The sequence below is a fragment of the Stegostoma tigrinum genome, chromosome 26, assembly GCF_030684315.1.
Source record: "Stegostoma tigrinum isolate sSteTig4 chromosome 26, sSteTig4.hap1, whole genome shotgun sequence".
Lineage (NCBI taxonomy): Eukaryota > Metazoa > Chordata > Chondrichthyes > Orectolobiformes > Stegostomatidae > Stegostoma > Stegostoma tigrinum.
This window is the reverse complement of record NC_081379.1, coordinates 48,282,594-48,304,869: the sequence shown is the minus strand read 5'-3', so window position 1 is coordinate 48,304,869 and position 22,276 is coordinate 48,282,594. Positions and strand designations below refer to the sequence as shown.

The 22,276-nt window shown below is 47.5% G+C and overlaps 1 protein-coding gene across 2 annotated transcripts in view; it reads right to left on the bottom strand.

The window, feature by feature from the left end:
• LOC125464328 (glutathione hydrolase 5 proenzyme-like) overlaps positions 1-22,063 on the bottom strand; it is an 87,072-nt gene extending 65,009 nt beyond the window's left edge. Inside the window, exon 1 of one of the 2 annotated variants that reach the window (XM_059655163.1) lies at positions 21,458-22,063. In XM_059655163.1, the coding sequence (XP_059511146.1) occupies positions 21,458-21,624 (167 nt within the window). In that variant the 5' untranslated portion in view covers positions 21,625-22,063. The remainder of the gene's footprint in view (positions 1-21,457) is intronic. The other variant, XM_059655164.1, reaches the window with a different exon arrangement.
• Between the last annotated feature and the right edge of the window lie 213 nt (positions 22,064-22,276).

The window sequence follows — 22,276 nt, the reverse complement described above, 5'->3', positions numbered from 1 at the left end:
GGAGGTGGGATGAGGTTAGTAGGTAGGAGATGGAGGTGCAGCTTGGAGTGGGAGGAAGGGATGGGTGAGAGGAAGAACAGGTTAGGGAGGCAGAAACAGGTTGGACTGATTTTGGGATACAGTGGGTGGAGGGGAAGAGCTGGGCTGGTTGTGTGGTGCAGTCGGGGGAGGGGACGAACTGGGCTGGTTTTGGGATGCGGTGGGGGAAGGGGAGATTTTGAAACTGGTTAAGTCCACATTGATACCATTGGGCTGCAGGGTTCCCAAGCGGAATATGAGTTGCTGTTCCTGCAACCTTCGGGTGGCATCATTGTGGCACTGCAGGAGGCCCATGATGGACATGTCATCTAAAGAATGGGAGGGGGAGTGGAAATGGTTTGCGACTGGGAGGTGCAGTTGTTTATTGCGAACCGAGCGGAGGTGTTCTGCAAAGCGGTCCCCAAGCCTCCGCTTGGTTTCCCCAATGTAGAGGAAGCCACACCGGGTACAGTGGATGCAGTATACCACATTGGCAGATGTGCAGGTGAACCTCTGCTTAATGTGGAAAGTCATCTTGGGGCCTGGGATAGGGGTGAGGGAAGAGGTGTGGGGGCAAGTGTAGCATTTCCTGCGGTTGCGGGGGAAGGTGCTGGGTGTGGTGGGGTTGGAGGGCAGTGTGGAGCGAACAAGGGAGTCACGGAGAGAGTGGTCTCTCCGGAAAGCAGACAGGGATGGGGATGGAAAAATGTCTTGGGTGGTGGGGTCGGATTGTGGATGGCGGAGTGTCGGAGGATGATGCGTTGTATCCGGAGGTTGGTAGGGTGGTGTGTGAGAACGAGGGGGATCCTCTTTGGGTGGTTGTGGCGGGGGCGGGGTGTGAGGGATGTGTTGCAGGAAATGCGGGAGACACGGTCAAGGGCGTTCTCGACCACTGTGGTGGGAAAGTTGCGGTCCTTGAAGAACTTGGACATCTGGGATGTGCGGGAGTGGAATGCCTCATCGTGGGAGCAGATATGGCAGAGGCGGAGGAATTGGGAATAGGGGATGGAATTTTTGCAGGAGGGTGGGTGGGAGGAGGTGTATTCTAGGTAGCTGTGGGAGTCGGTGGGCTTGAAATGGACATCAGTTACAAGCTGGTTGCCTGAGATGGAGACTGAGAGATCCAGGAAGGTGAGGGATGTGCTGGAGATGGCCCAGGTGAACTGAGGGTTGGGGTGGAAGGTGTTGGTGAAGTGGATGAACTGTTCGAGCTCCTCTGGGGAGCAAGAGGCGGCGCCGATACAGTCATCAATGTAACGGAGGAAGAGGTGGGGTTTGGAGCTTGTGTAGGTGCCGAAGAGGGACTGTTCCACGTAACCTACAAAGAGGCAGGCATAGCTGGGGCCCAGTGCCCATGGCCACCCCCTTAGTCTGTAGGAAGTGGGAGGAATCGAAAGAGAAGTTGTTGAGGGTGAGGACGAGTTCAGCTAGGCGGATGAGGGTGTCGGTGGAGGGGGACTGGTCGGGCCTGCGGGACAGGAAGAAGCGGAAGGCCTTGAGGCCATCTGCATGCGAAATGCAGGTGTACAGGGACTGGACGTCCATGGTGAAAATAAGGTGTTGGGGGCCAGGGAATTGGAAGTCCTGGAGGAGGTGGAGGGCGTGGGTGGTGTCACGGACGTAGGTAGGGAGTTCCTGGACCAAAGGGGAGAAAATGGAGTCCAGATAGGTGGAGATGAGTTCGGTGGGGCAGGAGCAGGCTGAGACGATGGGTCGACCAGGGCAGGCAGGTTTGTGGATTTTGGGAAGGAGATAGAAACGGGCCTTGCGGGGTTGGGGAACAATGAGGTTGGAGGCTGTGGGTGGGAGGTCCCGAGGTGATGAGATCATGAATGGTGTTGGAGATGATGGTTTGGTGCTCGGGTGTGGGGTCATGATCGAGGGGGCGGTAGGAGGTGGTGTCGGAGAGTTGGTGTCTGGCCTCGGCGATGTAGAGGTCAGTGCGCCATACTACCACTGCGCCACCCTTGTCTGCGGGTTTGATGGTGAGATTGGGGTTGGAGCGGAGGGAGCGGAGGGCTGCCCGTTCTGCAGGGGAGAGGCTGGAGTGGGTGAGAGGGGTGGAGAGGTTGAGGCGGTTAATGTCTCGACGGCAGTTAGAGATGAAGTGGTCGAGGGAAGGTAGGAGGCCTGAGGGTGGTGTCCAGGAGGAGGACTTGTGTTGGAAGCGGGTGAAGGGGTCAGTGGAGGGAGGGTTAGGTTCCTGGTTGAAGAAGTAGGCATGGAGGCGAAGGCGGCGGAAAAACTGTTCGATGTCCAATCGTGACTGGTATTCGTTGATGTGTGGTTGTAGGGGGACAAAGGTGAGCCCCTTACTAAGGACTGACCATTCGTCCTCAGTTAGTGGGAGGTGTGGGGGGATGGTGAAGATGTGGCAGGGCTCAGTATGGCTGTCTTCTCTGGGGTTGCTGGCTGTGGAGGTTGTGGGCGGAGCAATGAGGTCATCGGCCGTGGGCGGGGTTCCGTCGGCGTCGGCCGTGGGCGGGGTTCCGTCGGCCGTGGGCGGAGTGATTCCAGAACCCTCACCCCATCCCCCTCTCTGATGAAGGGTCTAGGCCTGAAAGAAGTTTAGAGTAATGGGTTAGCCGACCATGTAGCATTGTTATTGATAGGTTTTTCCCCCCCCCACCCCCGCCGACAAAAAGACAATCTGGTTAATAAGTGTCTTCTGGGGATAGAAATTTATTACCTTATCTGGTCTGACCTACATCTAACTCCAAACTCAGAGCAATGCAGTTGACCCTTAACTGCTCTCTGCGTATTTAGGACATGTAATAAATGAGCCAGAGATGCTCATATCCCGTGAATGAATAAGTACCATCTCACACTGGCACTGACACTCCCAACTACCCCAACACTTACAAACCTTTCTCAGGGAGGTGACAAGAAGAGTTGATAATGATGGAATCTATGGATTTTAGCAGGTCTGTTCCGAAGACTGGCTATGAAAATCCCATTGATCCATGGAAAAGGGAAGGAAAGGACATGTTGGATCCAACTAGCTCCCAGGCAGAAAGCCACTGTAAATATTTGACCAGTGTTTAAGTTGTTGCCAGGCCGTTTTGAGTGGGACTCTGCAGGGTTCAGTAACAGGTCCCTTGCTTGACTTGTGATCTCGATTTGAATCTAAGAGAGTACTCAGATGGTACAACCTCAGGTGTGTGGTCAGTAATGATGAGGAAAGGTGCAGGTATGAATGGGCTTGTTAGCTGAACTATGGCAAATGGAGTAAAATCCAGAGAAGTGAGAGATAATGCATTTTGGGGAAGGAAACAAGGCAGCAGAATACATAATATATGACGGGACTGCGAGGTGAAGAAGACCAGACGGACTTTGGCACTCATATCCACTGATCCCTAAAGATGGCTAAGGCATTAGAACTGGGAAGTTACACTGAACCTATATAAAACACCTGTTAGGTCGCAGTTGGTGTACTGTTCCAGGTCTCGAAGGTATTTGTGCACAAAACACTGAAAGCAAGCACGTAGATGCAGCAGGGAATCAGGAAAGTTAATCAAATGTTGGCCCTTATTGCAATGGAGTTGGGAAGTCTTACAGCACCTGTATGTGGTCCTGGTGAGGCCACATGTTAAGTATTGTGAACAGTTTTGGACCCTGTATTTATGGAGAGATATTATTTCATTAGATGCAGTTTGGAGAAGGTTCACTTGGGTGATCTCAGATATGGAGGGACGGTCTTATGAAAAAAGGTTAAACAGGTTGGGATGCTACTCACTGGATTTAGAAGAATGGGATACTACTCACTGGATTTAGAAGAATGGGAGGTGATCCCACTGAAACAGAACTGTTAAGGGGGTTGACAAGGTAAATGTTGAGGATGTTTCCCCTCCTTAGGGCATGAGGCACAGTCTCAGAATAAAGGGGTGCTAATTTAACATTAAGAGGAGGAGAAATTTCTTCTGACAGAGGTGGGCAGTCTTTGGAACTTCTTACCACAAAGAGCCATGGGGGCAGAGTGTATATTTACGGCTGAGACAGGTTCTTGATCAGCCAGGATCCTACTGAATGGCAAAACAGGCACTAGGGGCTGAGAGGCCTTCTCCTGCTCCCATTTCTTATGGTCCATCAGAAAGATTCAATTGCATTAGAGGGGGGACTAAGGTGACGTTCAGGAATGGTGACTAGATTGCAGAATTATGAGGAAAAATTGGACAGGCTTAAGAATTGAATTCTTTGGAATGGAAGAGGCTGAATGGAGACCTAATTAGGATGGATACAATTACAAAAGGTCCTAGGGAGAATAGTCAGGAGGACTTACTCCTCTTGTCTGTATGGACGTATATATAGGAAGAGAGAGGTTTAGAGTGTGGCTTCAAGAAGAAATGTGTTCATCCAAATGGTGAAGATCTGGATTGCATTGTCTTAAAAGGACAATATAGGCAGAGACTCTCAAAGTGTAAAAAGTACTTGGATAGGAACTTGAAGGCCATATCTACAAGACTATGGGCCAGGAACTGGGGAGTAGAATTAGGCTCGTTGACTACATCTGGACTAGCACAGATGTGTTATTAAGAATTTCTATGATTCTAATGCCCATTAATTTTGCACACCTACACGAACTCTTACTCATACAGCCACTCAACTGCACTTAGTCTCACAAACCCACTGTGTACTCCCTGCCATAGGCATACTCTCATTCACACTTAGGCAGAGTTAACATGTCCTTGTCAAAGGAAATCGTGTTTAACTAATTTATTAGATTGTTCTTTGAAGAAAACGACTTTGAATAAACCAGTGACTGTACTTTATTTATATTTTCAGAAGGCATTTGATAGAGTGCCACATCAACAGTTATTGTAGAAAAAGGAAGAGCGTGGAATAGAGGGTAATACACGGCCTGTACAAAAGATTGGCTACTTAACAAAAAGCCTGGAATAAATGTTGGTGTGTAAAACACCTCAAAACTGACAGCCAGACTCCCCAGCCTGCTCGGAATCACTGCAGTGCACAAACCAGCAGTCACACTAAGGCAGCATCTGACCAGGGTTAAAGACCCAATCGATACCACGGTCAGGGCGAATGTAGTTTACAGCATACCATGCAGAGACTGCAAAACACTGCGTGGGACCAACAGGCAGACAACTAGCGACTCGTATCCTCAAACACCAGCCAGCAACTGAACAACACGACCAGATATCCTTGGTTTCAACACACACAGACAAGAAAAACCACACTTTCAACTGGGGCAACACTATTATTCATAGGACAAGCCAAACAGAGAGCAGCCAGAAGATTCTTGGAGACTTGGCATTCATCCGCGGACTCCATCAACAAACACATTGAATTAGAGCCAATATACCAACCATTATAATGCACAGCCAGAACCAGCACCTACTGTAAGCAGCAAAACCCAGATCAGATAAATTCAAACCAGCACAAGACAACGGCACTTCACAGGAGGCTCCACACCACTGAGGATGTCGCCTAGTAAGGGCATGAAACGTCTGCTATCAAACCTTCCAGCTCAGCAAACACACCAACATCTACAACCAGCACCCGAGCACTCAAACCTTCACTCAAACCCTGACAGCTGGGAGTAAGCATAAATGGGCATTAGCTGGTTGGCAAAATGTAAGGAGTGGTGTGCACAGGAACAGTGCTGGGCCTCAACTTTTTAACATTTTTGTAAATTATTTGGATGAAGGGACTAAAGGTGCTGTTGCTAAATTTACTGATGGCACAAAGATAGGCAGGAAAGTGGGTGTGAAGTGTGAAGAGGTGATAAGGAGCATACAAAGGGATATAGATGTGTTAAGGGAATGGCTGAAGATCTGGCAAATGACGTATAATGTTGGAAAACGTGAAATTATCAATTTTGGCAGGAAGAACACAATCTAAATGCTGAGAGGTCGCAGATTTCAGAAATGCAGAGAGATCTGGGAATCTCAGTTCATGAATTACAGAGGTTAAAGTGTAGCTATGGCAAGAAATCAGGAAAGCACGTTTTATTGAAAGGAGAAAATGCAAGAGTAGGGAAGTTATGCTTCAGTTACACAGGGCATGGGGGGGACCACATCTGGAGTACTGCATAGGATTTTGGTCAACATATTTAAAGAAGAGTTAAACGCATTGGAAGCAGTTCAGAGAAGGTTTACTGGAGCAATATGTGGGATGGCATCTCAGAACAAGCTGGGCCTGTACCTGCTGGAGCTTATGAGTAAATGAAAACTTGATTGAAACTATTAAGTTCCCAAGGATACTTGGCAGCATGCACTCGGAAAGCATACTTTCTCTTCTGGGAGAATCTAGAATTAGGGGTCGCTGATCAAGACTTGGCCATTTTAAGATTTTTTTTACCTTATAGACTCAAGAGTCCTTGGAACTCCCTTCCTCAAAAGTTGGTCCAGGCCGTGTCTTTGAATACTCTAAGGTGGAGATAGATAGATTCTTGGTACATAGGGGCAGCAATGTGCAGTAATCAGATCAGCCAAAATGTTATTGAAAGGCAGAGCAGGCTCAAGGGGCTGAGTTACTTACTCCTGCTCCTAATTTCTATGTTTTTGACCCTCTGCTTGTGGCAAAGTTGGAATGTGATGACATTTTGCATTTCAGGTGAATCGCCTCCATTGCTCAACATGAAGACGGATTGCGATGGCACAATGGAGCAGTTATTCAGAGTCATGTCTGTGCCTGCTCGCTGGTTGCTGGCTCCGACAGCAGCGTTGGATGTAATTGGCTGTTTCTCAGTGAAACTGCTGTGGAATTATTACCAATAACAGCATTTATCTTCAGAGTAGAGCATTCAAGAGCCAACGTCCTGAATTTCTTTTTTCAGGACACTGGCAGGACTTAGAGAGAAGCAACACAGCTCACATATAGTGGAGAGGGGGATCACTCCCACCTTCCGACTGAGAACACCTCCCGTGGTTTGGAACTGTTTCCCATTGGGAATTGAACATTCACAGGCTGAAAGTGCAGAGTCTCTTCGCTGAGGTTGTAAATGTAATTGACAGTCAACAGTTTGGAGAAGATATTGGGTGGTGGCACCGTTACATGGCTGCCCATTATACACTGTGGCTTTTGGGAACAATCTCTGAACATAGAACATAGAAGAACACAACGCAGAACAGGCCCTTCGGCCCTCCATGTTGCGCCGACCTGTGAACTAATCGAAGCCCATTCCCCTGCACTATCCTATTGTCAAACATATGCTGATCCAAGGGCTGTTTAAATGCCCCTCATGTGGCTGAGTTAACTTCATTGGCAGGCAGGGCATTCCACACCCTTACCACTCTCTGAGTAAAGAACCTGCCTCTGACATCTGTCTTAAATCCATCACCCCTCAATGTGTAGCTGCACCCCCTTGTACAAGCTGAAGTCATCATCCTCGGAAAAAGACTCTCACTGTGCACCCTATCTAATCCACTGACCATCTTGTATATCTCTATTAAATCCCCCTGAGCCTCCTTCTCTCCAATGAGAAGAGACCCAAGTTCCTCAGCCTTTCTTCATCTCAGTGAAGTTGCCTTTTTCACAGTCAGCCATGACTCAAAAGGAGACAGTGAATGCTGTCAGCACGGAGTTCAGAACTTCCTGGTACAATTTTAAACCCCAAAACCTGAATAAAATATTCACTTGGTTCTCCAGTGCAAGACTGAGGGCGCGCTGCATTGCTGGAGGTGCTGTTTTTCCAAATGAGACATGATACTGAGTCCCACAAACACACATTGTAAAATCCCATCCACTTTTACACCTGTTGAAAGTATGAAGCTCCCTGGTGGCAGGATGGGTTAATAATCGCCCCCAACAACGCTCTCTTCCCGTCAGTTTTTGTTAACAAATCAAACATGACAGTGTGCTACAGTTAGGAGGAAGGAGACTGGACACTAGTGAGAAAGGGAGAGACCATGAAGGATGACCAAGACTTTGCACTTTCTGATGGGATCCACCCACATCCGACAGGCTTCATAAATGGCAGACAGGACTCAATCCCGAGGATTCCTGTCCCCATTCTTGTTGCTGATTAGTTTGAACTGTGAAGGATAAGGTTTCGAGTCGTGTGTCCGCACCCAGCTAGCCCAGTGTTGCCACATTTATTGCAGGCTTGGACACTTCAGGTTAATCTGAACAAGTCAGGTCAACTTCGAAAGGTGACGGTAGTTTACATCACTCAGATGTACTGTGAGCCACCAGCAAAGCTGTTCTGGTGTCATGAAGCTTTTGATTAATGTATGTAATCATGAATGCTTGGCTGAGCTCTAAATCTAACCCAGCAGAAGGTAGTGACACAGCTATAAAGGGAACTGTTCAGCATATTTATTTTGAAACTGTTTGTGTTTATAAGATAATTGTTTTTGAAGTGATTTTTGAATGGCTGTTTATTTTGACAGTTTTATGGTATCTCAGAATAATTTCAAACATTATTAGAGTGCTCATAAGTTTGATACACGGTGGACAGCGGATGAGTTGGCATAGAATGATGAGGAGATGATGGAGAGGGTGGATAAGAGTTGAAGGGGTGAGTGTTAGTGTGTCACACATCCAACTACAGAACTAGGTCAATGTCCCTCAAAATTGAAGCACATCTTTGAACCTCTTCACCTCAGTGTCTACTCATGAACCCTTCTACCTTGGAGCAGATTCGGAACTGTGGCATCAACTCTGCGCCACTCATGCCACCCTACCATTCACACAGCATGAGCAGCATTGCCAATGTCGCAAAGTAGGGAAATGGCTCAACACAGATTCCCATTTTCAAGGTGAACATCTGTTCCCAGTCTGTGTTTCAGGTATTGGTAAAAATCCAAAGATGCTAGTTCAAAGAAGGGCAGGAGTGTCTTCCAGGGTATCCTTACAAAGTGTGAAAATCATGAACACATCATAGAATTATTCAGCACAAAGAGGCCATTTGACTCATTGTGTCAGGCTTGGAATTTTGAAAAGAGCTATCCAATTAATGTTCATCTCCCCGGCTTCCTACAAAGACCGGAAAGACTTTCCCCATCAGGTAATTTTATCCAATTCTATTTTGAAATCTATTCCATCAATTTTCCTGTCAGGCAGTACATTACAGATCACAGCAATTCACTACGGAAAAACATGTTTCCTCATGTCACTATTGTTTGTGTTGCTAATCTGTGTCCTTTGTTTGCCAACTTTCAGCCAGAGGGAAAGTTTCTCCCAATACATACTGTCAAAACTGTTCATCAGCCCTACCAAGTATCCTCCTAGTCTTTGCTGCTAGATAAAAGGTCCATCTCCTTCATGAACTGCTATAGCTCGTAACAGTGGGAATGATCTGCCTCCCCAGTCACCAAATTCTTTTCTCTCTCCCTTTCAACTATCTAAAACTGTTCACAAACTATGCGTCATATTTCACTCAGATTATGTGTTTGAGCCATCATGAAATTTGTCCATTTCCACTCCACCCCCAGCTCCCCATAATGCTACCTTGACTCTGCTCCTACGTCAGCTCATCTGCTGCAGACGCCTTCATTCCTGCGTTAGACTGTTCCAATGTCCTCTTGGCCAGCTCAGCAAATCTGATCTCACAGCCCTGTCATTGAGGAAGGGATGCAAGGTGTGAGGAGGACACAAAGGGATGTGGACAGGTTCAGTCAGTGACAGAGGAGTGCAGTTGAAGCTCAATGTGAAGAAGTATGAGGGTATTCACTTTAGAAAAGGTGTGAAACTTGAAAATGTTGAGCACAGGGGGATTTGAACTGTTCTTACAAGGAATGCAGGCCCAGCATGTAATTAGGAAGGGGAGTGGCATTTTAACCTCTATTGCAGAGGGGATTGGAATAGAGGAATAAGGGACAGTTGCAAAGAGCTTGGTTGGGCCACACCCAGAGTATTATCTGGGCAGTGGTCTGCATACCAAGGACAGGTATTGGAGGTTCCCTCGCTGGTGGCTGGGGTAGCAGGGCTGTTCTGTTGTAAGAGTTTGAGTAAATTGAGCCTGTACTCTCTAGAAATTAAAACAGTGAGAGAAATCAAGAGTCTCATTGAAGAGACTCAGGAAGACGCAGAGATTGTAGCATCAGGTGAGGGGCAGGGGTACAGTCAGGACTAAGATGTTTGATCCATGAAGATTATTACAGGCCAAGGAGGATTCTCAGAAAATCAAGGGATAATGCTGTTCGGGGAACGGGGAGGGAAGTGCAGTTGAAGCCGGAGGTCAGCCATGATGGTACTGAATTGTGAAGCAGTATAGGACATTGCAGCACAGTACAGGCCCTTCGGCCCTCAATGTTGCGCCAACCTGTGAAACCAATCTGAAGCCCATCTAACCTACACTATTCCATTATCATCCATATGTTTATCCTATGGTCTACTCCTGTGACTATTTCTGCATACTCACTTTCTTTCATTTACCCATTGGCCCAGTACTACATGATCTACATTGACAACCAGTCAAGCAACATCTCAGTCTTAAAATTCTCGTCCTTGTTTTCAAATCTTTCCAGGACCTTGTCTCTCCCTAGCACCATGACTAGATACCACTCAAATATCTGTGTTCTCTTGGGGTTCAGGTCTCCTGAACATCCCCAAGTTTATCACTCTGCTGTTGATGACCATATCTACAACTGCTGATCCCAAAACCTCACCATCTCTTCGTTTCTCTCAAAGCTGCTCCTTAAAAACTCAACCCTGTCTCCAAGTTACAGTGTTAATATCCCCTCGGAACAGTGAGTTGCAAGCTGTTTCGTATGAAGGAACCCCTTAAATTGATTGGGGACCACAGAGCCCCATCTAAATGATGTTCCCAAATAATACGCGATATTAAAGAGCTTACGAAAACGTGGTTTAATCCTGCTATAAAGAAGAGGCATCATTTAACAGAAATCAATGGTGTCAGCGTTTCATTGCACTATCTGTGAATTCATGGCATCGGGGTGGGGGGAACGCTGACAGACAGTAGAAGAGACAAAGGGAGAAAACAGGAACGTGGGAAGACAGCAGTGAGTGAGAAACAACCAATGCAGAGGAAAGAGTCAAACCCATGGAAAGGGGTAGGGCAAAAGTAGAACCTGGGAGTGAACCAGAGTCCAGAGAGGGTCTGCTGGAGAATTGGCTGAGGAGGCACACACAGAGGTTGCTGGAAATACCCCAGTTCCTGCTTCCTCCTTTACATTTGACTGCAGTGTTTTGAGGTGGCTCATCCAGGGCTTGAGCACATATCCCAGAACCACTGGAAGGCTCACCACAGTGTGGGCACCAACGCCGAGAAGCACTTTCAGACATCTGACTACAGTAAAGGTGCAATACGAGTACAAGTTGTACTCTCCACATAACTGTAATCTTCATTCTTGCATAGTGCCAGAAATCCCTTTCATTCCTCTGGCACAAAGGGCCTGTAATCCTTCCTGAAGCGTGGTTTCTGGAATTTGACACAAGCTGAAGTGCACCAAAACTTCCTTGTTTCTGTCCTCCATTGATAAAGCCAAGGATTATTCTGTCTCAGAACCCTCTCAATGTTTCCTGTCACCACTGAAGGTGCATAACACATGCACCTCCAGCTCTAGGTGCTCAGCTGCCACTTTTAAAACTGCCACAGACATTTCTAGCTGTATGAGTCTGGGATTCTCTAACTACCATTAGCCTGTATTGCTGCTGTTTGGTGGACCTTGCTGTGCACAAGTTGAGGCTTTCCCTTCTTAATTGGAACTGCGTTTGGATGTCAAGCAATTGGCAACACCTCAAGATGCTGCAGGCTGGGGTTTTGTGGGGTGTAGGGAGGGTGGTGCCAGGGCAGCATGGGAATAACAATGATTACCGATTTCATTTTTGGCCATTCATTAGACAACATGATTGATTAATCAAGTTGATTAATCTCTTTTCCTGGCTGAATGTTTTGACTGGATACTGATAGGGGTAGCTGTGTAAAACCATCACATTGAAAGCCACAATCACAGTATCTCCTTGTTGCTTGGCCACATAAACGAGTTACCACGGGGACTCTCTGCTGCCGTTAATGTGGAAAATGTTCAAAACTGGTTATAAGCCAGGTTACACAGGACATAGCTCAAAATTCACACTTTGTCACAGGATATCCCACTTCTCCCACATCCGTTCCTTCATGAATGTGGCTTATCAAGAACTGTTGCAGTCATACCAATGAATCAGGCAAACCATTGTAATATTATCAATATCAACATGAAAAATAGACCATTATAGGACACTTGGCAGGTGAAGCAGCATCTTACAGGGAGTGTCACAGTGTTAATACTGCATTTCAAAGTCTTTTCTCCTGAAGGAAAGTTTATACCTGGAATATTCAAATTTTCCTTCTGTCTATTAATGTTAACATAGAAAATAGGAGCAGGACTGGGCCATTCGGCCCTTCGAGCCTACTCCATCATTCAATTTGATCATGTCTGCTCATCCAATTCAGTCCCCTGTTCCTGTTTCACCCCATACCCTTTGATCCCTTTAGCCCCAAGTTCTATATCCAATTCCCTGAAATCATTCACTGACTTGCTGACTGGGGGTGACAAATATATGCAGAAAATGTCAACCAATTGTCGAATTGAAAGGTCAAGAACCATTCTCTTAGATCTTCCGATATTTTCTCTCAATCTCTGCAGGTTTAAACAGCTGAGTCAGCTTACACTGACTAAAGTTGCAATAAACATAGAAAATTCATAATGGGAATAGGAAGTCGGCATTTTCCACAGCTGGAAATCTGTGCCCATAACATGGAGATGGAAATCCATCAATATAACTTAAGCATGAACCCGAAAGAAAGGTATACAACTGCACAGTTTGAAATCACACATAGTTCTGCACAAAGTACAGCCTGGAGGTATTTGTAAACAAAATGTGACAATATTCGGCCTGTTAGACCCTCATCTCCAACCCCACCCCACCCCAATACTGAAATCAACACAGTTTGAAAGGCTGCATATGCATGTGTACAAATGCGCCTGAATGCCCATTACCATGTAGATCAGGAAATTAAGTGAGTTGCACGTGGGCTAATGAATTGACTAGATTTCCTCAAGCATTCAGTATGTCCTTTGCTCAGCTACGCCATGACTTAATACCGTAATACACAGCCCATCCCCTCCAGCTCGGTAGGTAGGGGTACATATGAGCTTTCCATGAATATGCTGTTTCACAATCGCTGCAAGCTTAAGTCTAAATTTCTAGAGATAAGGGGACATAGAATCATTACCGCTAGGCTGAGATAATAAATCATTCCTCAGAAATTGGCATTTCCTGATTTCTTTTTCTGCTGATATTACAAGTGAGGTATGTCGAAAAGAGGGGCAACTTGCATTTTTACACTTAAATATGCTAGACCACTCTTTAATGCCAACTAGATCTCAGGGCATGTCTTCACCCTTAAAAATGCAATACACAAGATGACTTGAGCTTCATTTGGACTTTAATTGATTATTAAGTTTTAGATGGCAACTGATGTGTTTGAAATCACCTAAATGGGCAAAGGTACTACACAGGAACATGAGAAATGGGAGCAGGACAGGACTATATATCCTCTTGAGCTTGCTCCACTACCCAGCATGATCATTGCTGATCTGCCATGCCAACTGCATTCTCCCACCACTCCCATTATCCCATATACCCTGTGAGACCAAAGATCTGTTTGTCTCAGTATATATATTCATCCATGGGCCATCCACAACTCTGAGGAGTCAAGGTATTTTCAAGACCTGTTTACAAAACATAACAATAACACACTCAATTTCAATTGCAGACAACTACTGTACAGCTCCCGCCAGCAATGCTCCTATCTTTTCTGTTAAACTGTCCATCCCTTGCATTCTTGAATATTCCAACACAATTGTAATTTTCTGTTTCAATTAAGGGTAGGTCCACAAATATTTATTTCTCAGCTTCATGTTGGGTAGCATACTTGTGGATTGGAAGGCAGGAAGTTAGAATTTGGTGTTTGTAAAATGTTAAGGGGGAAAAGCATTGCGTGGTCCCTTTAAAAAAGGTGCTTTTCCCATGCTTAGAGATTCAAAAAGGGTGTCTCTGGGCAGCAGCGTGTAGGTTTGCAGGTGCAGAGATCACCCAAATTGTAACTGCTCTGCTCTGCTCAGGGCTGTAAGAAGCCACAGAGAGTTGTGGACATAGCCCAGACCATCGTGCAAGCCAACCTTCTATCCATTGACTCCATCTAAACTTCTCATTGCTGCAGAAAGGCAGTTATTGAACCCCTCCCACCCTGGTTATACTCTCTTCCAACCTCTTTTGTCAGGTACAACAGCTTAAATACATGTACCACTCAGTTCAATAATAGTTTTGTCCGCACTGGTAGTAATGTTGATCTTGCTTCACACCTACTTCGTGGCCACAGGACTATATATCCTCTTGAGCTTGCTCCACTACCCAGCATGATCATTGCTGATCTGCCATGCCAACTGCATTCTCCCACCACTCCCATTATCCCATATACCCTGTGCCTCTCTCTGTTCAGTCACTCAATGACCTTTATGTCTCTGTATGGGATGATTTGCCTGTACCTCTGTGAGGACCAGGGGGCTGCCGGGAAGGTAAGTCAATCCTTTAAAGACTTGCCTCGTGAATAGGCAGAGCGCGCGCTAAGCAGGAGCGAACGTGGGACGGCTGACTAAGTGAGGTGATATATTTGGGTGGTTGCTTTACCCGAAACACTACTTAGGTAGTGTCTCCCACCCATCCTCATCCTCTAATCGAAAAAAAAAGACTCCGAGCACCGATTTGGTAAGGTTACTAGTTTTTTTTTCCAATAGTCTGTTTGGGAATTTCGAACAGTGGGAATGGATGTTAGGGCAGTTGAATGCTCCTCCTGTAGAATGTGGGAGGTAAGGGTCACCACTAGTGTCCCCACTGACTTCATTTGCGGGAAGTGCACCCAACTCCAGCTCCTCGAAAACCGCATTAGGGAACTGGAGCTGGATGAATTTGGATCATTCGGGAAGCTGAGGGGGTAATTGAGAGGAGTTACAGGGAGGTAGTCACACCTCAGATACAGGATAAAGGTAGATGTGTTACAGTCAGGGGACAGAAAGGGAACAGGCAGACATTGTAAAGATCCCTGTGGCCATTCCCCTCAATAACAAGTATACCACTTTGGATACTGTTGGGACGGACGACTTACCAGGGGTAAGCCATGGGGTACAGGTGCCTGGCACAGAGTCTGTCCCTGTTGCTTAGAAGGGAAGGAGGGAGAGGAGGAGAGCAGTACTTATTGGGGACTCCATAGTTAGGGGGACAGATAGGAGGCTCTGTGGGAATGAAAGAGACTCGCGGTTGGTGTATTGCCTCCCAGGCGCCAGGGTCCGTGATGTCTCGGATCGTGTTTTTGGGATCCTTAAGGAGGAGGGGGAGCAACCCCAGGGTCGTGGTCCACATAGGCACCAATGACATAAGAAGGGAAAGGGATGGGGATGTAAGGCAGAAATTCAGGGAGCTAGGGCGGAAGCTTAGAGCTAGAACAGAGTTGTCATCTCTGGTTTCTTGCCCATGCCACGTGCTAGTGAGGCAAGGAATACGGAGAGAGAGCAGTTGAACACGTGGCTACAGGGATGGTGCAGGAGGAAGCGATTCAGATACCTGGATAATTGGGGCTCATTCTGGGGTAGGTGGGACCTCTACAAATGGGATGGTCTACACCTGAACCAGAAGGGTATCAATATCCGTGGGGGGATATTTGCGAATGCTCTTTGGGAGGGTTTAAACTAATTCATCAGGGGCATGGGAACCTGAATTGTAGCTCCAGTGTACAGGAGGATGAGAGTAATGAGGTCATGAATAAAGTTTCAAGGTTGCAGGAGTGTACTGACAGGCAGGAGGGTGGTTTGAAGTGTGTCTACTTCAATGCCAGGAGCGTCTGGAATAAGGTGGGTGAACTTGCAGCATGGGTTGGTACCTGGGACATCGATGTTGTGGCCATTTCGGAGACATGGATAGAGCAGGGACAGGAATGGATGTTGCAGGTTCCGGGGTTTAGATGTTTCAGTAAGATCAGGGAAGGTGGTAAAAGAGGGGGAGGTGTGGCTTTGTTAGTCAAGGACAGCATTACAGTGGCAGAAAGGAGGTTTGAGGAGGACTTGTCTACTGAGGTAGTATGGGCTGAGGTTATAAACCGGAAGGGACAGGTCACCCTGTTGGGAGTTTTCTATAAACCTTCGAAAAGTTCCAGAGTTCCAGAAAGGATTGCAAAGATGATTCTGGATAGGAGTGAAAGTAACAGGGCAGTTATTATGGGGGACTTTAACTTTCCAAATATTGACTGGAAATGCTATAGTTTGAGTACTGTAGATGGGTCAGTTTTTGTCCAATGTGCGCAGAAGTGTTTCCTGACACAGTATATAGATAGGCCAACAAGAGGTGAGGCCACGTTGAATTTGGTACTGGGTAATGAACCAGGCCAGGTGTTACATTTGGAGGTTGGTGAGCACTTTGGTGATAGTGACCACAATTTGGTTACGTTTACTTTAGCGATGGAAAGGGATAGGTATATATCGCAGGGCAAGAGTTATAGCTAGGGGAAAGGCAACTATGAGGCAAACAGGCAAGATTTGGAATGCATAGGATGGGGATGAAAACTGCAGGGGCTGGGCACAATTGAAATCTGGAGCTTATTGAAGGAACAGCTACTGTGAGTCCTTGATAAGTATGTACCTGTCATAAAATGAAGTTTAATGCAGAAAAGTGTGAGATGATGCACTTTGGAAGGAGTAACAGGAATACAGAGTACTGGGCTAACAGAAAGATTCTTGGTAGTGTGGACGAGCAGAGAGATCTCGTTGTCCATGTGCATAGATCCCTGAAAGTTTCCACCCAGTTTGATAGGGTTGTTAAGAAGGCATACGGTGTGTTAGGTTTTATTGGTAGAGGGATTGAGTTTCGGAGTCATGAGGTCATGTTGCAGCTGTACAAAACTCTGGTGTGGCCGCATTTGGAGCATTGCATACAGTTCTGGTCGCTGCATTGTAGGAAGGATGTGGAAGCATTGGAAAGGGTGCAGAGGAGACTTACTAGGATGTTGGCTGGTATGGAGGGAAAGCCTTATGAGGAAAGGCTAAGGGACTTGAGGCTGTTTTCATTAGAGATAAGAAGGTTAAGAGGTGACCTAATAGAGACATACAAAATGATCAGAGGATTAGATAGGGTGGATAGGGAGAGCCTTTTTCCTCGATGGAGATGGCTAGCACAAGGGGACATAGAGGGGTGATAGATATAGGACAGATATATAGGACAGATGTCAGAGTTAAGTTCTTTACTCAGAGAGTAGTAAGGGAATGGAATGCCCTGCCTGCAACAGTAGTCGAGTTGCCAAGTTTAAGAGCATTTAAATGGCCATTGGATAAACGTATGGATGATAATGGAATGGTGTAGGTTAGATGAACTTCAGTTTGGTTTCGCAGGTCGGCGCAACATCAAGGCCTGAAGGGCCTGTACTGCGCTGTAATGTTCTATGTACTGCATGCATAACAAAACTTATCACTGTACCTAGGTACATGTGACAATAATAAATCAAATCAAAGCCTGATAACTTGAAAATGCCTCCCTACCCTTTGTTTCCTGTCCAATAACCAAGACTAGCCATGCTAAGATATTGACCCCAGCTCCAAGAGCTGATATTTTTCTTGTCAGATTTTTATGTGGCACCTTATCAATTCTTTTCGGAAGTTTACATAAACTAGATCTGATTTATCTAATTACTCGTCGTTCCGTGAAAAACTCTGATAAACTTGGCAGTAGGGAATTTGCTTTCATAAAGCAACATCGACCGAATGACTTTCAAAGTGCATTACCCCTTCTGGAATAAATCACTTCTAACATATTTCTGACAACTGATGTGAGGCTAACTTGTAGGCCTTTAATCTGTTAACTTTCTCCTGCACATCTCTGCTGATAATAATTACCAGATGGCCCTCACTGTTATTACCAAAAATAGAGTGTAACCCTTGGGATGTGTAATTTGTGTCTTCTACTGTGATAACAGACAATGGGAAGCTCTGCTCAACTGTACAAGGCAACAGTGAGACCGCACTTGGAGTACTGTATACAGTTTTGGTCCCCTTACTTGAGGAGGGATGTCGTATTAAAGGCAGTTCAGGGGAGATTCACTAGATTGATTCCAGAGGTGAGGGGTTTGTTGTATGAAGAGAGATTGAGCAGTTTAGGATTATATTCTTAAGAGTTTAAGGAATGAGAGAAGACATACTTGAGGTGATTATGATGCTAAAAGGGATTGATAAAGTAGACATAGATGGGATATTTCCTTCAGTGGAACATTCTAGAATGGCAGGTCGCAGTTTTAGGATAAGTGATAGCAGATTTAAAACAGATATATGGGGAAATTACTTCTGTCAAAGGGTGGTGCATCTATGGAATGTGTTGGATGCTGGGACATCTTAATTAGTATTTGGTTGAAGGGTTATGGAGGGTGGGCGGGGAAGTGGGGTTGAAACTGAGATGAGATCAGCCGTGACCATATTAAATGGAGGAGCAGTGTTGAGGGGCTGAATGGCCTACCCTTAGTTCTCATGTAATGTCTCTGCCATGCCCGCATTCCCCGTAATCAGTCCTCTGGTCTCATATTCTGAGAAAGCAATATTTAATTCAGCTGCTATTTGCATAATTTTCAAAAAAACTCAAGATCTCTTTTTAAATTTCTGATTAGTTTGTTCTCAATCTATCTTTGCCCCCTTTTTCAAAATTGTTCCTTGCTGGTTTCTAAAGCATTGTCAATCCTCAGGCTTTCCAGTATGTTATAACTTTTTAAACCACCTCTTGGAATTGGAATCTCATATTGCTTGCAAACCACAGATAAATTTTGTGTTTATGAATGAATGTCTTTCTGTTGAACATATTGAAATGATTCCCACTGTTTATTACCACCATACCAATTTAATTAAAACCAAAAGAACTCTGTAAATCAGAAACAAAAACGGAAGTTGCTGGAAAAGCTCAGCAGATCTGGCAGCAACTATGAATCAAAATCAGAGTTAATGCTTCAGGTCCCGGTGAACCCAAAACATTATTTCTGATTGTTTTTCCTCATAGATGCTGCCAGATCTGCTGAGCTTTTCCAGCAACTTCTGTTTTTGATACTAACTTAATCTTGTGTGTAATCAACCACAGCCCAACCTCCTTCAAAATACACTTGATAACTAACAGTGTGACTATGTTGCCAAGCCCAGGCTCCCTGACCAGGAGCCCAGTTGGGGGAAGGACTCGAGCTGGGCAGTGTTTTTGCACCCAGGTTTTTTGAGAACCCTCCCCTCTGGTCTGTCCTCAGCCTTGAGCCCCAGATGATCGTTCAAAATGCGCTTAATTTGGCTTCACGTCGATTGATAAGTCATATTTTGAAGCTTACTCATGGTGTTACAAAATTGGAAAGTCCGTTTACGAGAGGAATTTCTGCAGCTCTCCCCACATGACTAAATTTGACCATTCCTTCCTACTACGTACAGCATCATCGCCGAAACATTCACCGAAAATCCCACCAAGCACCAACAATACGCAAAGTCACAGCCTCAAACCGAGCCTCATACCCAAATGAGAGCATGTCTCTCCGGGTGGATAGTCAGGAGAATGTGGCAGGACCTCAGAAACCGACCTGCAGCGGGAAGTTGTGCCCAGATGAGATGTGTACTGGGTGTGCATTGCTTGGGACACAGCGCAGCCCTTACTAACTGTAACCTAGTGCCGCGGGATTCCTGACCCTATCCCAAGCCCATCCAACACCGGCACTTCCACGTTACATCAATTCAATCAGAAATTCTAACCAAGCTTTCCAAAGTCCTTTGAAGTATTTGTCAGGTTCCAATGATTATCACAGAGTCTGGCGTCCCGGCTGTGTGACCGTGACCGTGACCGGGGCGGGGGGGGGGGGGGGCTGCGTACGTACAGGGTCCAACTGTGTGCTCCCGAGCCGGAACCCCGCTCTGTAACGCTGTGAGGTTGGAGTCCTGCTGTGCAATAAAGCCAGAGTCCCGGGGGGGGGGGGGATTGAATATCGCTGTGCAGACCCTGAGCTGGGGGGGCGGATTGAATATCGCTGTGCAGACCCTGAGCTGGGGGGGGGGATTGAATATCGCTGTGCAGACCCTGAGCTGGGGGGGGGGGGGATTGAATATCGCTGTGCAGACCCTGAGCTGGGGGGGGGGATTGAATATCGCTGTGCAGACCCTGAGCTGGGGGGGGGATTGAATATCGCTGTGCAGACCCTGAGCTGGGGGGGGGATTGAATATCGCTGTGTAGACCCTGAGCTGGGGGGGGGATTGAATATCGCTGTGCAGACCCTGAGCTGGGGGGGGGGGATTGAATATCGCTGTGCAGACCCTGAGCTGGGGGGGATTGAATATCGCTGTGCAGACCCTGAACTGGGGGGGGGGGATTGAATATCGCTGTGCAGACCCTGAGCTGGGGGGGGGGATTGAATATCGCTGTGCAGACCCTGAGCTGGGGGGGGGGGATTGAATATCGCTGTGCAGACCCTGAGCTGGGGGGGGGATTGAATATCGCTGTGCAGACCCTGAGCTGGGGGGGGGGGACTGAATATCGCTGTGCAGACCCTGAGCTGGGGGGGGGGATTGAATATCGCTGTGCAGACCCTGAGCTGGGGGGGGGATTGAATATCGCTGTGTAGACCCTGAGCTGGGGGGGGGATTGAATATCGCTGTGCAGACCCTGAGCTGGGGGGGGGGGATTGAATATCGCTGTGTAGACCCTGAGCTGGGGGGGGGATTGAATATCGCTGTGCAGACCCTGAGCTGGGGGGGGGGGATTGAATATCGCTGTGCAGACCCTGAGCTGGGGGGGGATTGAATATCGCTGTGCAGACCCTGAACTGGGGGGGGGGATTGAATATCGCTGTGCAGACCCTGAGCTGGGGGGGGATTGAATATCGCTGTGCAGACCCTGAACTGGGGGGGGGGATTGAATATCGCTGTGCAGACCCTGAGCTGGGGGGGGATTGAATATCGCTGTGCAGACCCTGAACTGGGGGGGGGATTGAATATCGCTGTGCAGACCCTGAGCTGGGGGGGGGATTGAATATCGCTGTGCAGACCCTGAACTGGGGGGGGGGATTGAATATCGCTGTGCAGACCCTGAACTGGGGGGGGGGGATTGAATATCGCTGTGCAGACCCTGAACTGGGGGTGGGGGGGGATTGAATATCGCTGTGCAGACCCTGAGCTGGGGGTGGGGGGGGATTGAATATCGCTGTGCAGACCCTGAGCTGGGGGTGGGGGGGGATTGAATATCGCTGTGCAGACCCTGAGCTGGGGGTGGGGGGGGATTGAATATCGCTGTGCAGACCCTGAACTGGGGGGGGGGGGATTGAATATCGCTGTGCAGACCCTGAGCTGGGGGGGGGATTGAATATCGCTGTGCAGACCCTGAGCTGGGGGTGGGGGGGGATTGAATATCGCTGTGCAGACCCTGAGCTGGGGGTGGGGGTGGTGTTTTTTGAGTCTTGCTGTGCAGTCCCGCGGCCGCCCTTACCTGCCGATACCGGAGCATGTCTCCGAGTCTGCAGCCACCGCAGCGTGCGCGTACAGGTGGTCCCCTGAGCACCGGTGTATGTGCACCAACACCACGGTGATGGTGATGACCAGCACGGCCACAAAAAACACCACAAGGCAACAACAGCAGCTCCTCCGGGTCTCCATTCTCCTCTCGCCGACAACCCCTCGTCCCTCACTGCGCTGTGCTCCCAGTCAGTCAGTCTCTCTCTCTCCAGGTCTCTGCTTCACTTCCACTCCCTCCGCCCAGCGTTTATGTCTCCTTCCTTGTCAGTCTCCCCCTCCTGTTCCTCCCCCTCTCTCTCTCTCTCCTCGTGTCTCCCTGGTCCCTATATTCCTCGTTCCCAGTGGGTGGGGGGTTTTCCTGGTGCAACACGCGTTTCTCGCAAGTCTGCAGTTGCTGTTGCCAGCCGTGAACCGGCCGTGCTCCCAATCCAGTCTCTCCAGTGCACAAAGCTAGCTAGGAGCTGCACCCCACTCTGGGGTGGGCATGACAAACAGGAGGCTGGAAGAACCACAGCAGGCCAGGCAGCAGCTGCAGGAAAGGAGTTCCGGGTATCACCCTTCTTCAGCACTGGGTTTGGGGGTAGGGGGAGCTGCAGATTGGAGGGGGTGGAGGGGTGGAGTTGGAATGGGTGCTGATAAGTGGGCATCAGTAGTAGGTACCACCCAGGGTTGGCCGATGGGAGGGATAAATCCGTTCGGTGGCTGGAAGGGAGGGTCAGTAGGTGGAATGGAAAGGAGGAGGTGGAGCTGGAAAGGGAGCTGGGGGATGGGCGGGGAGGTTATTTGAAATTGG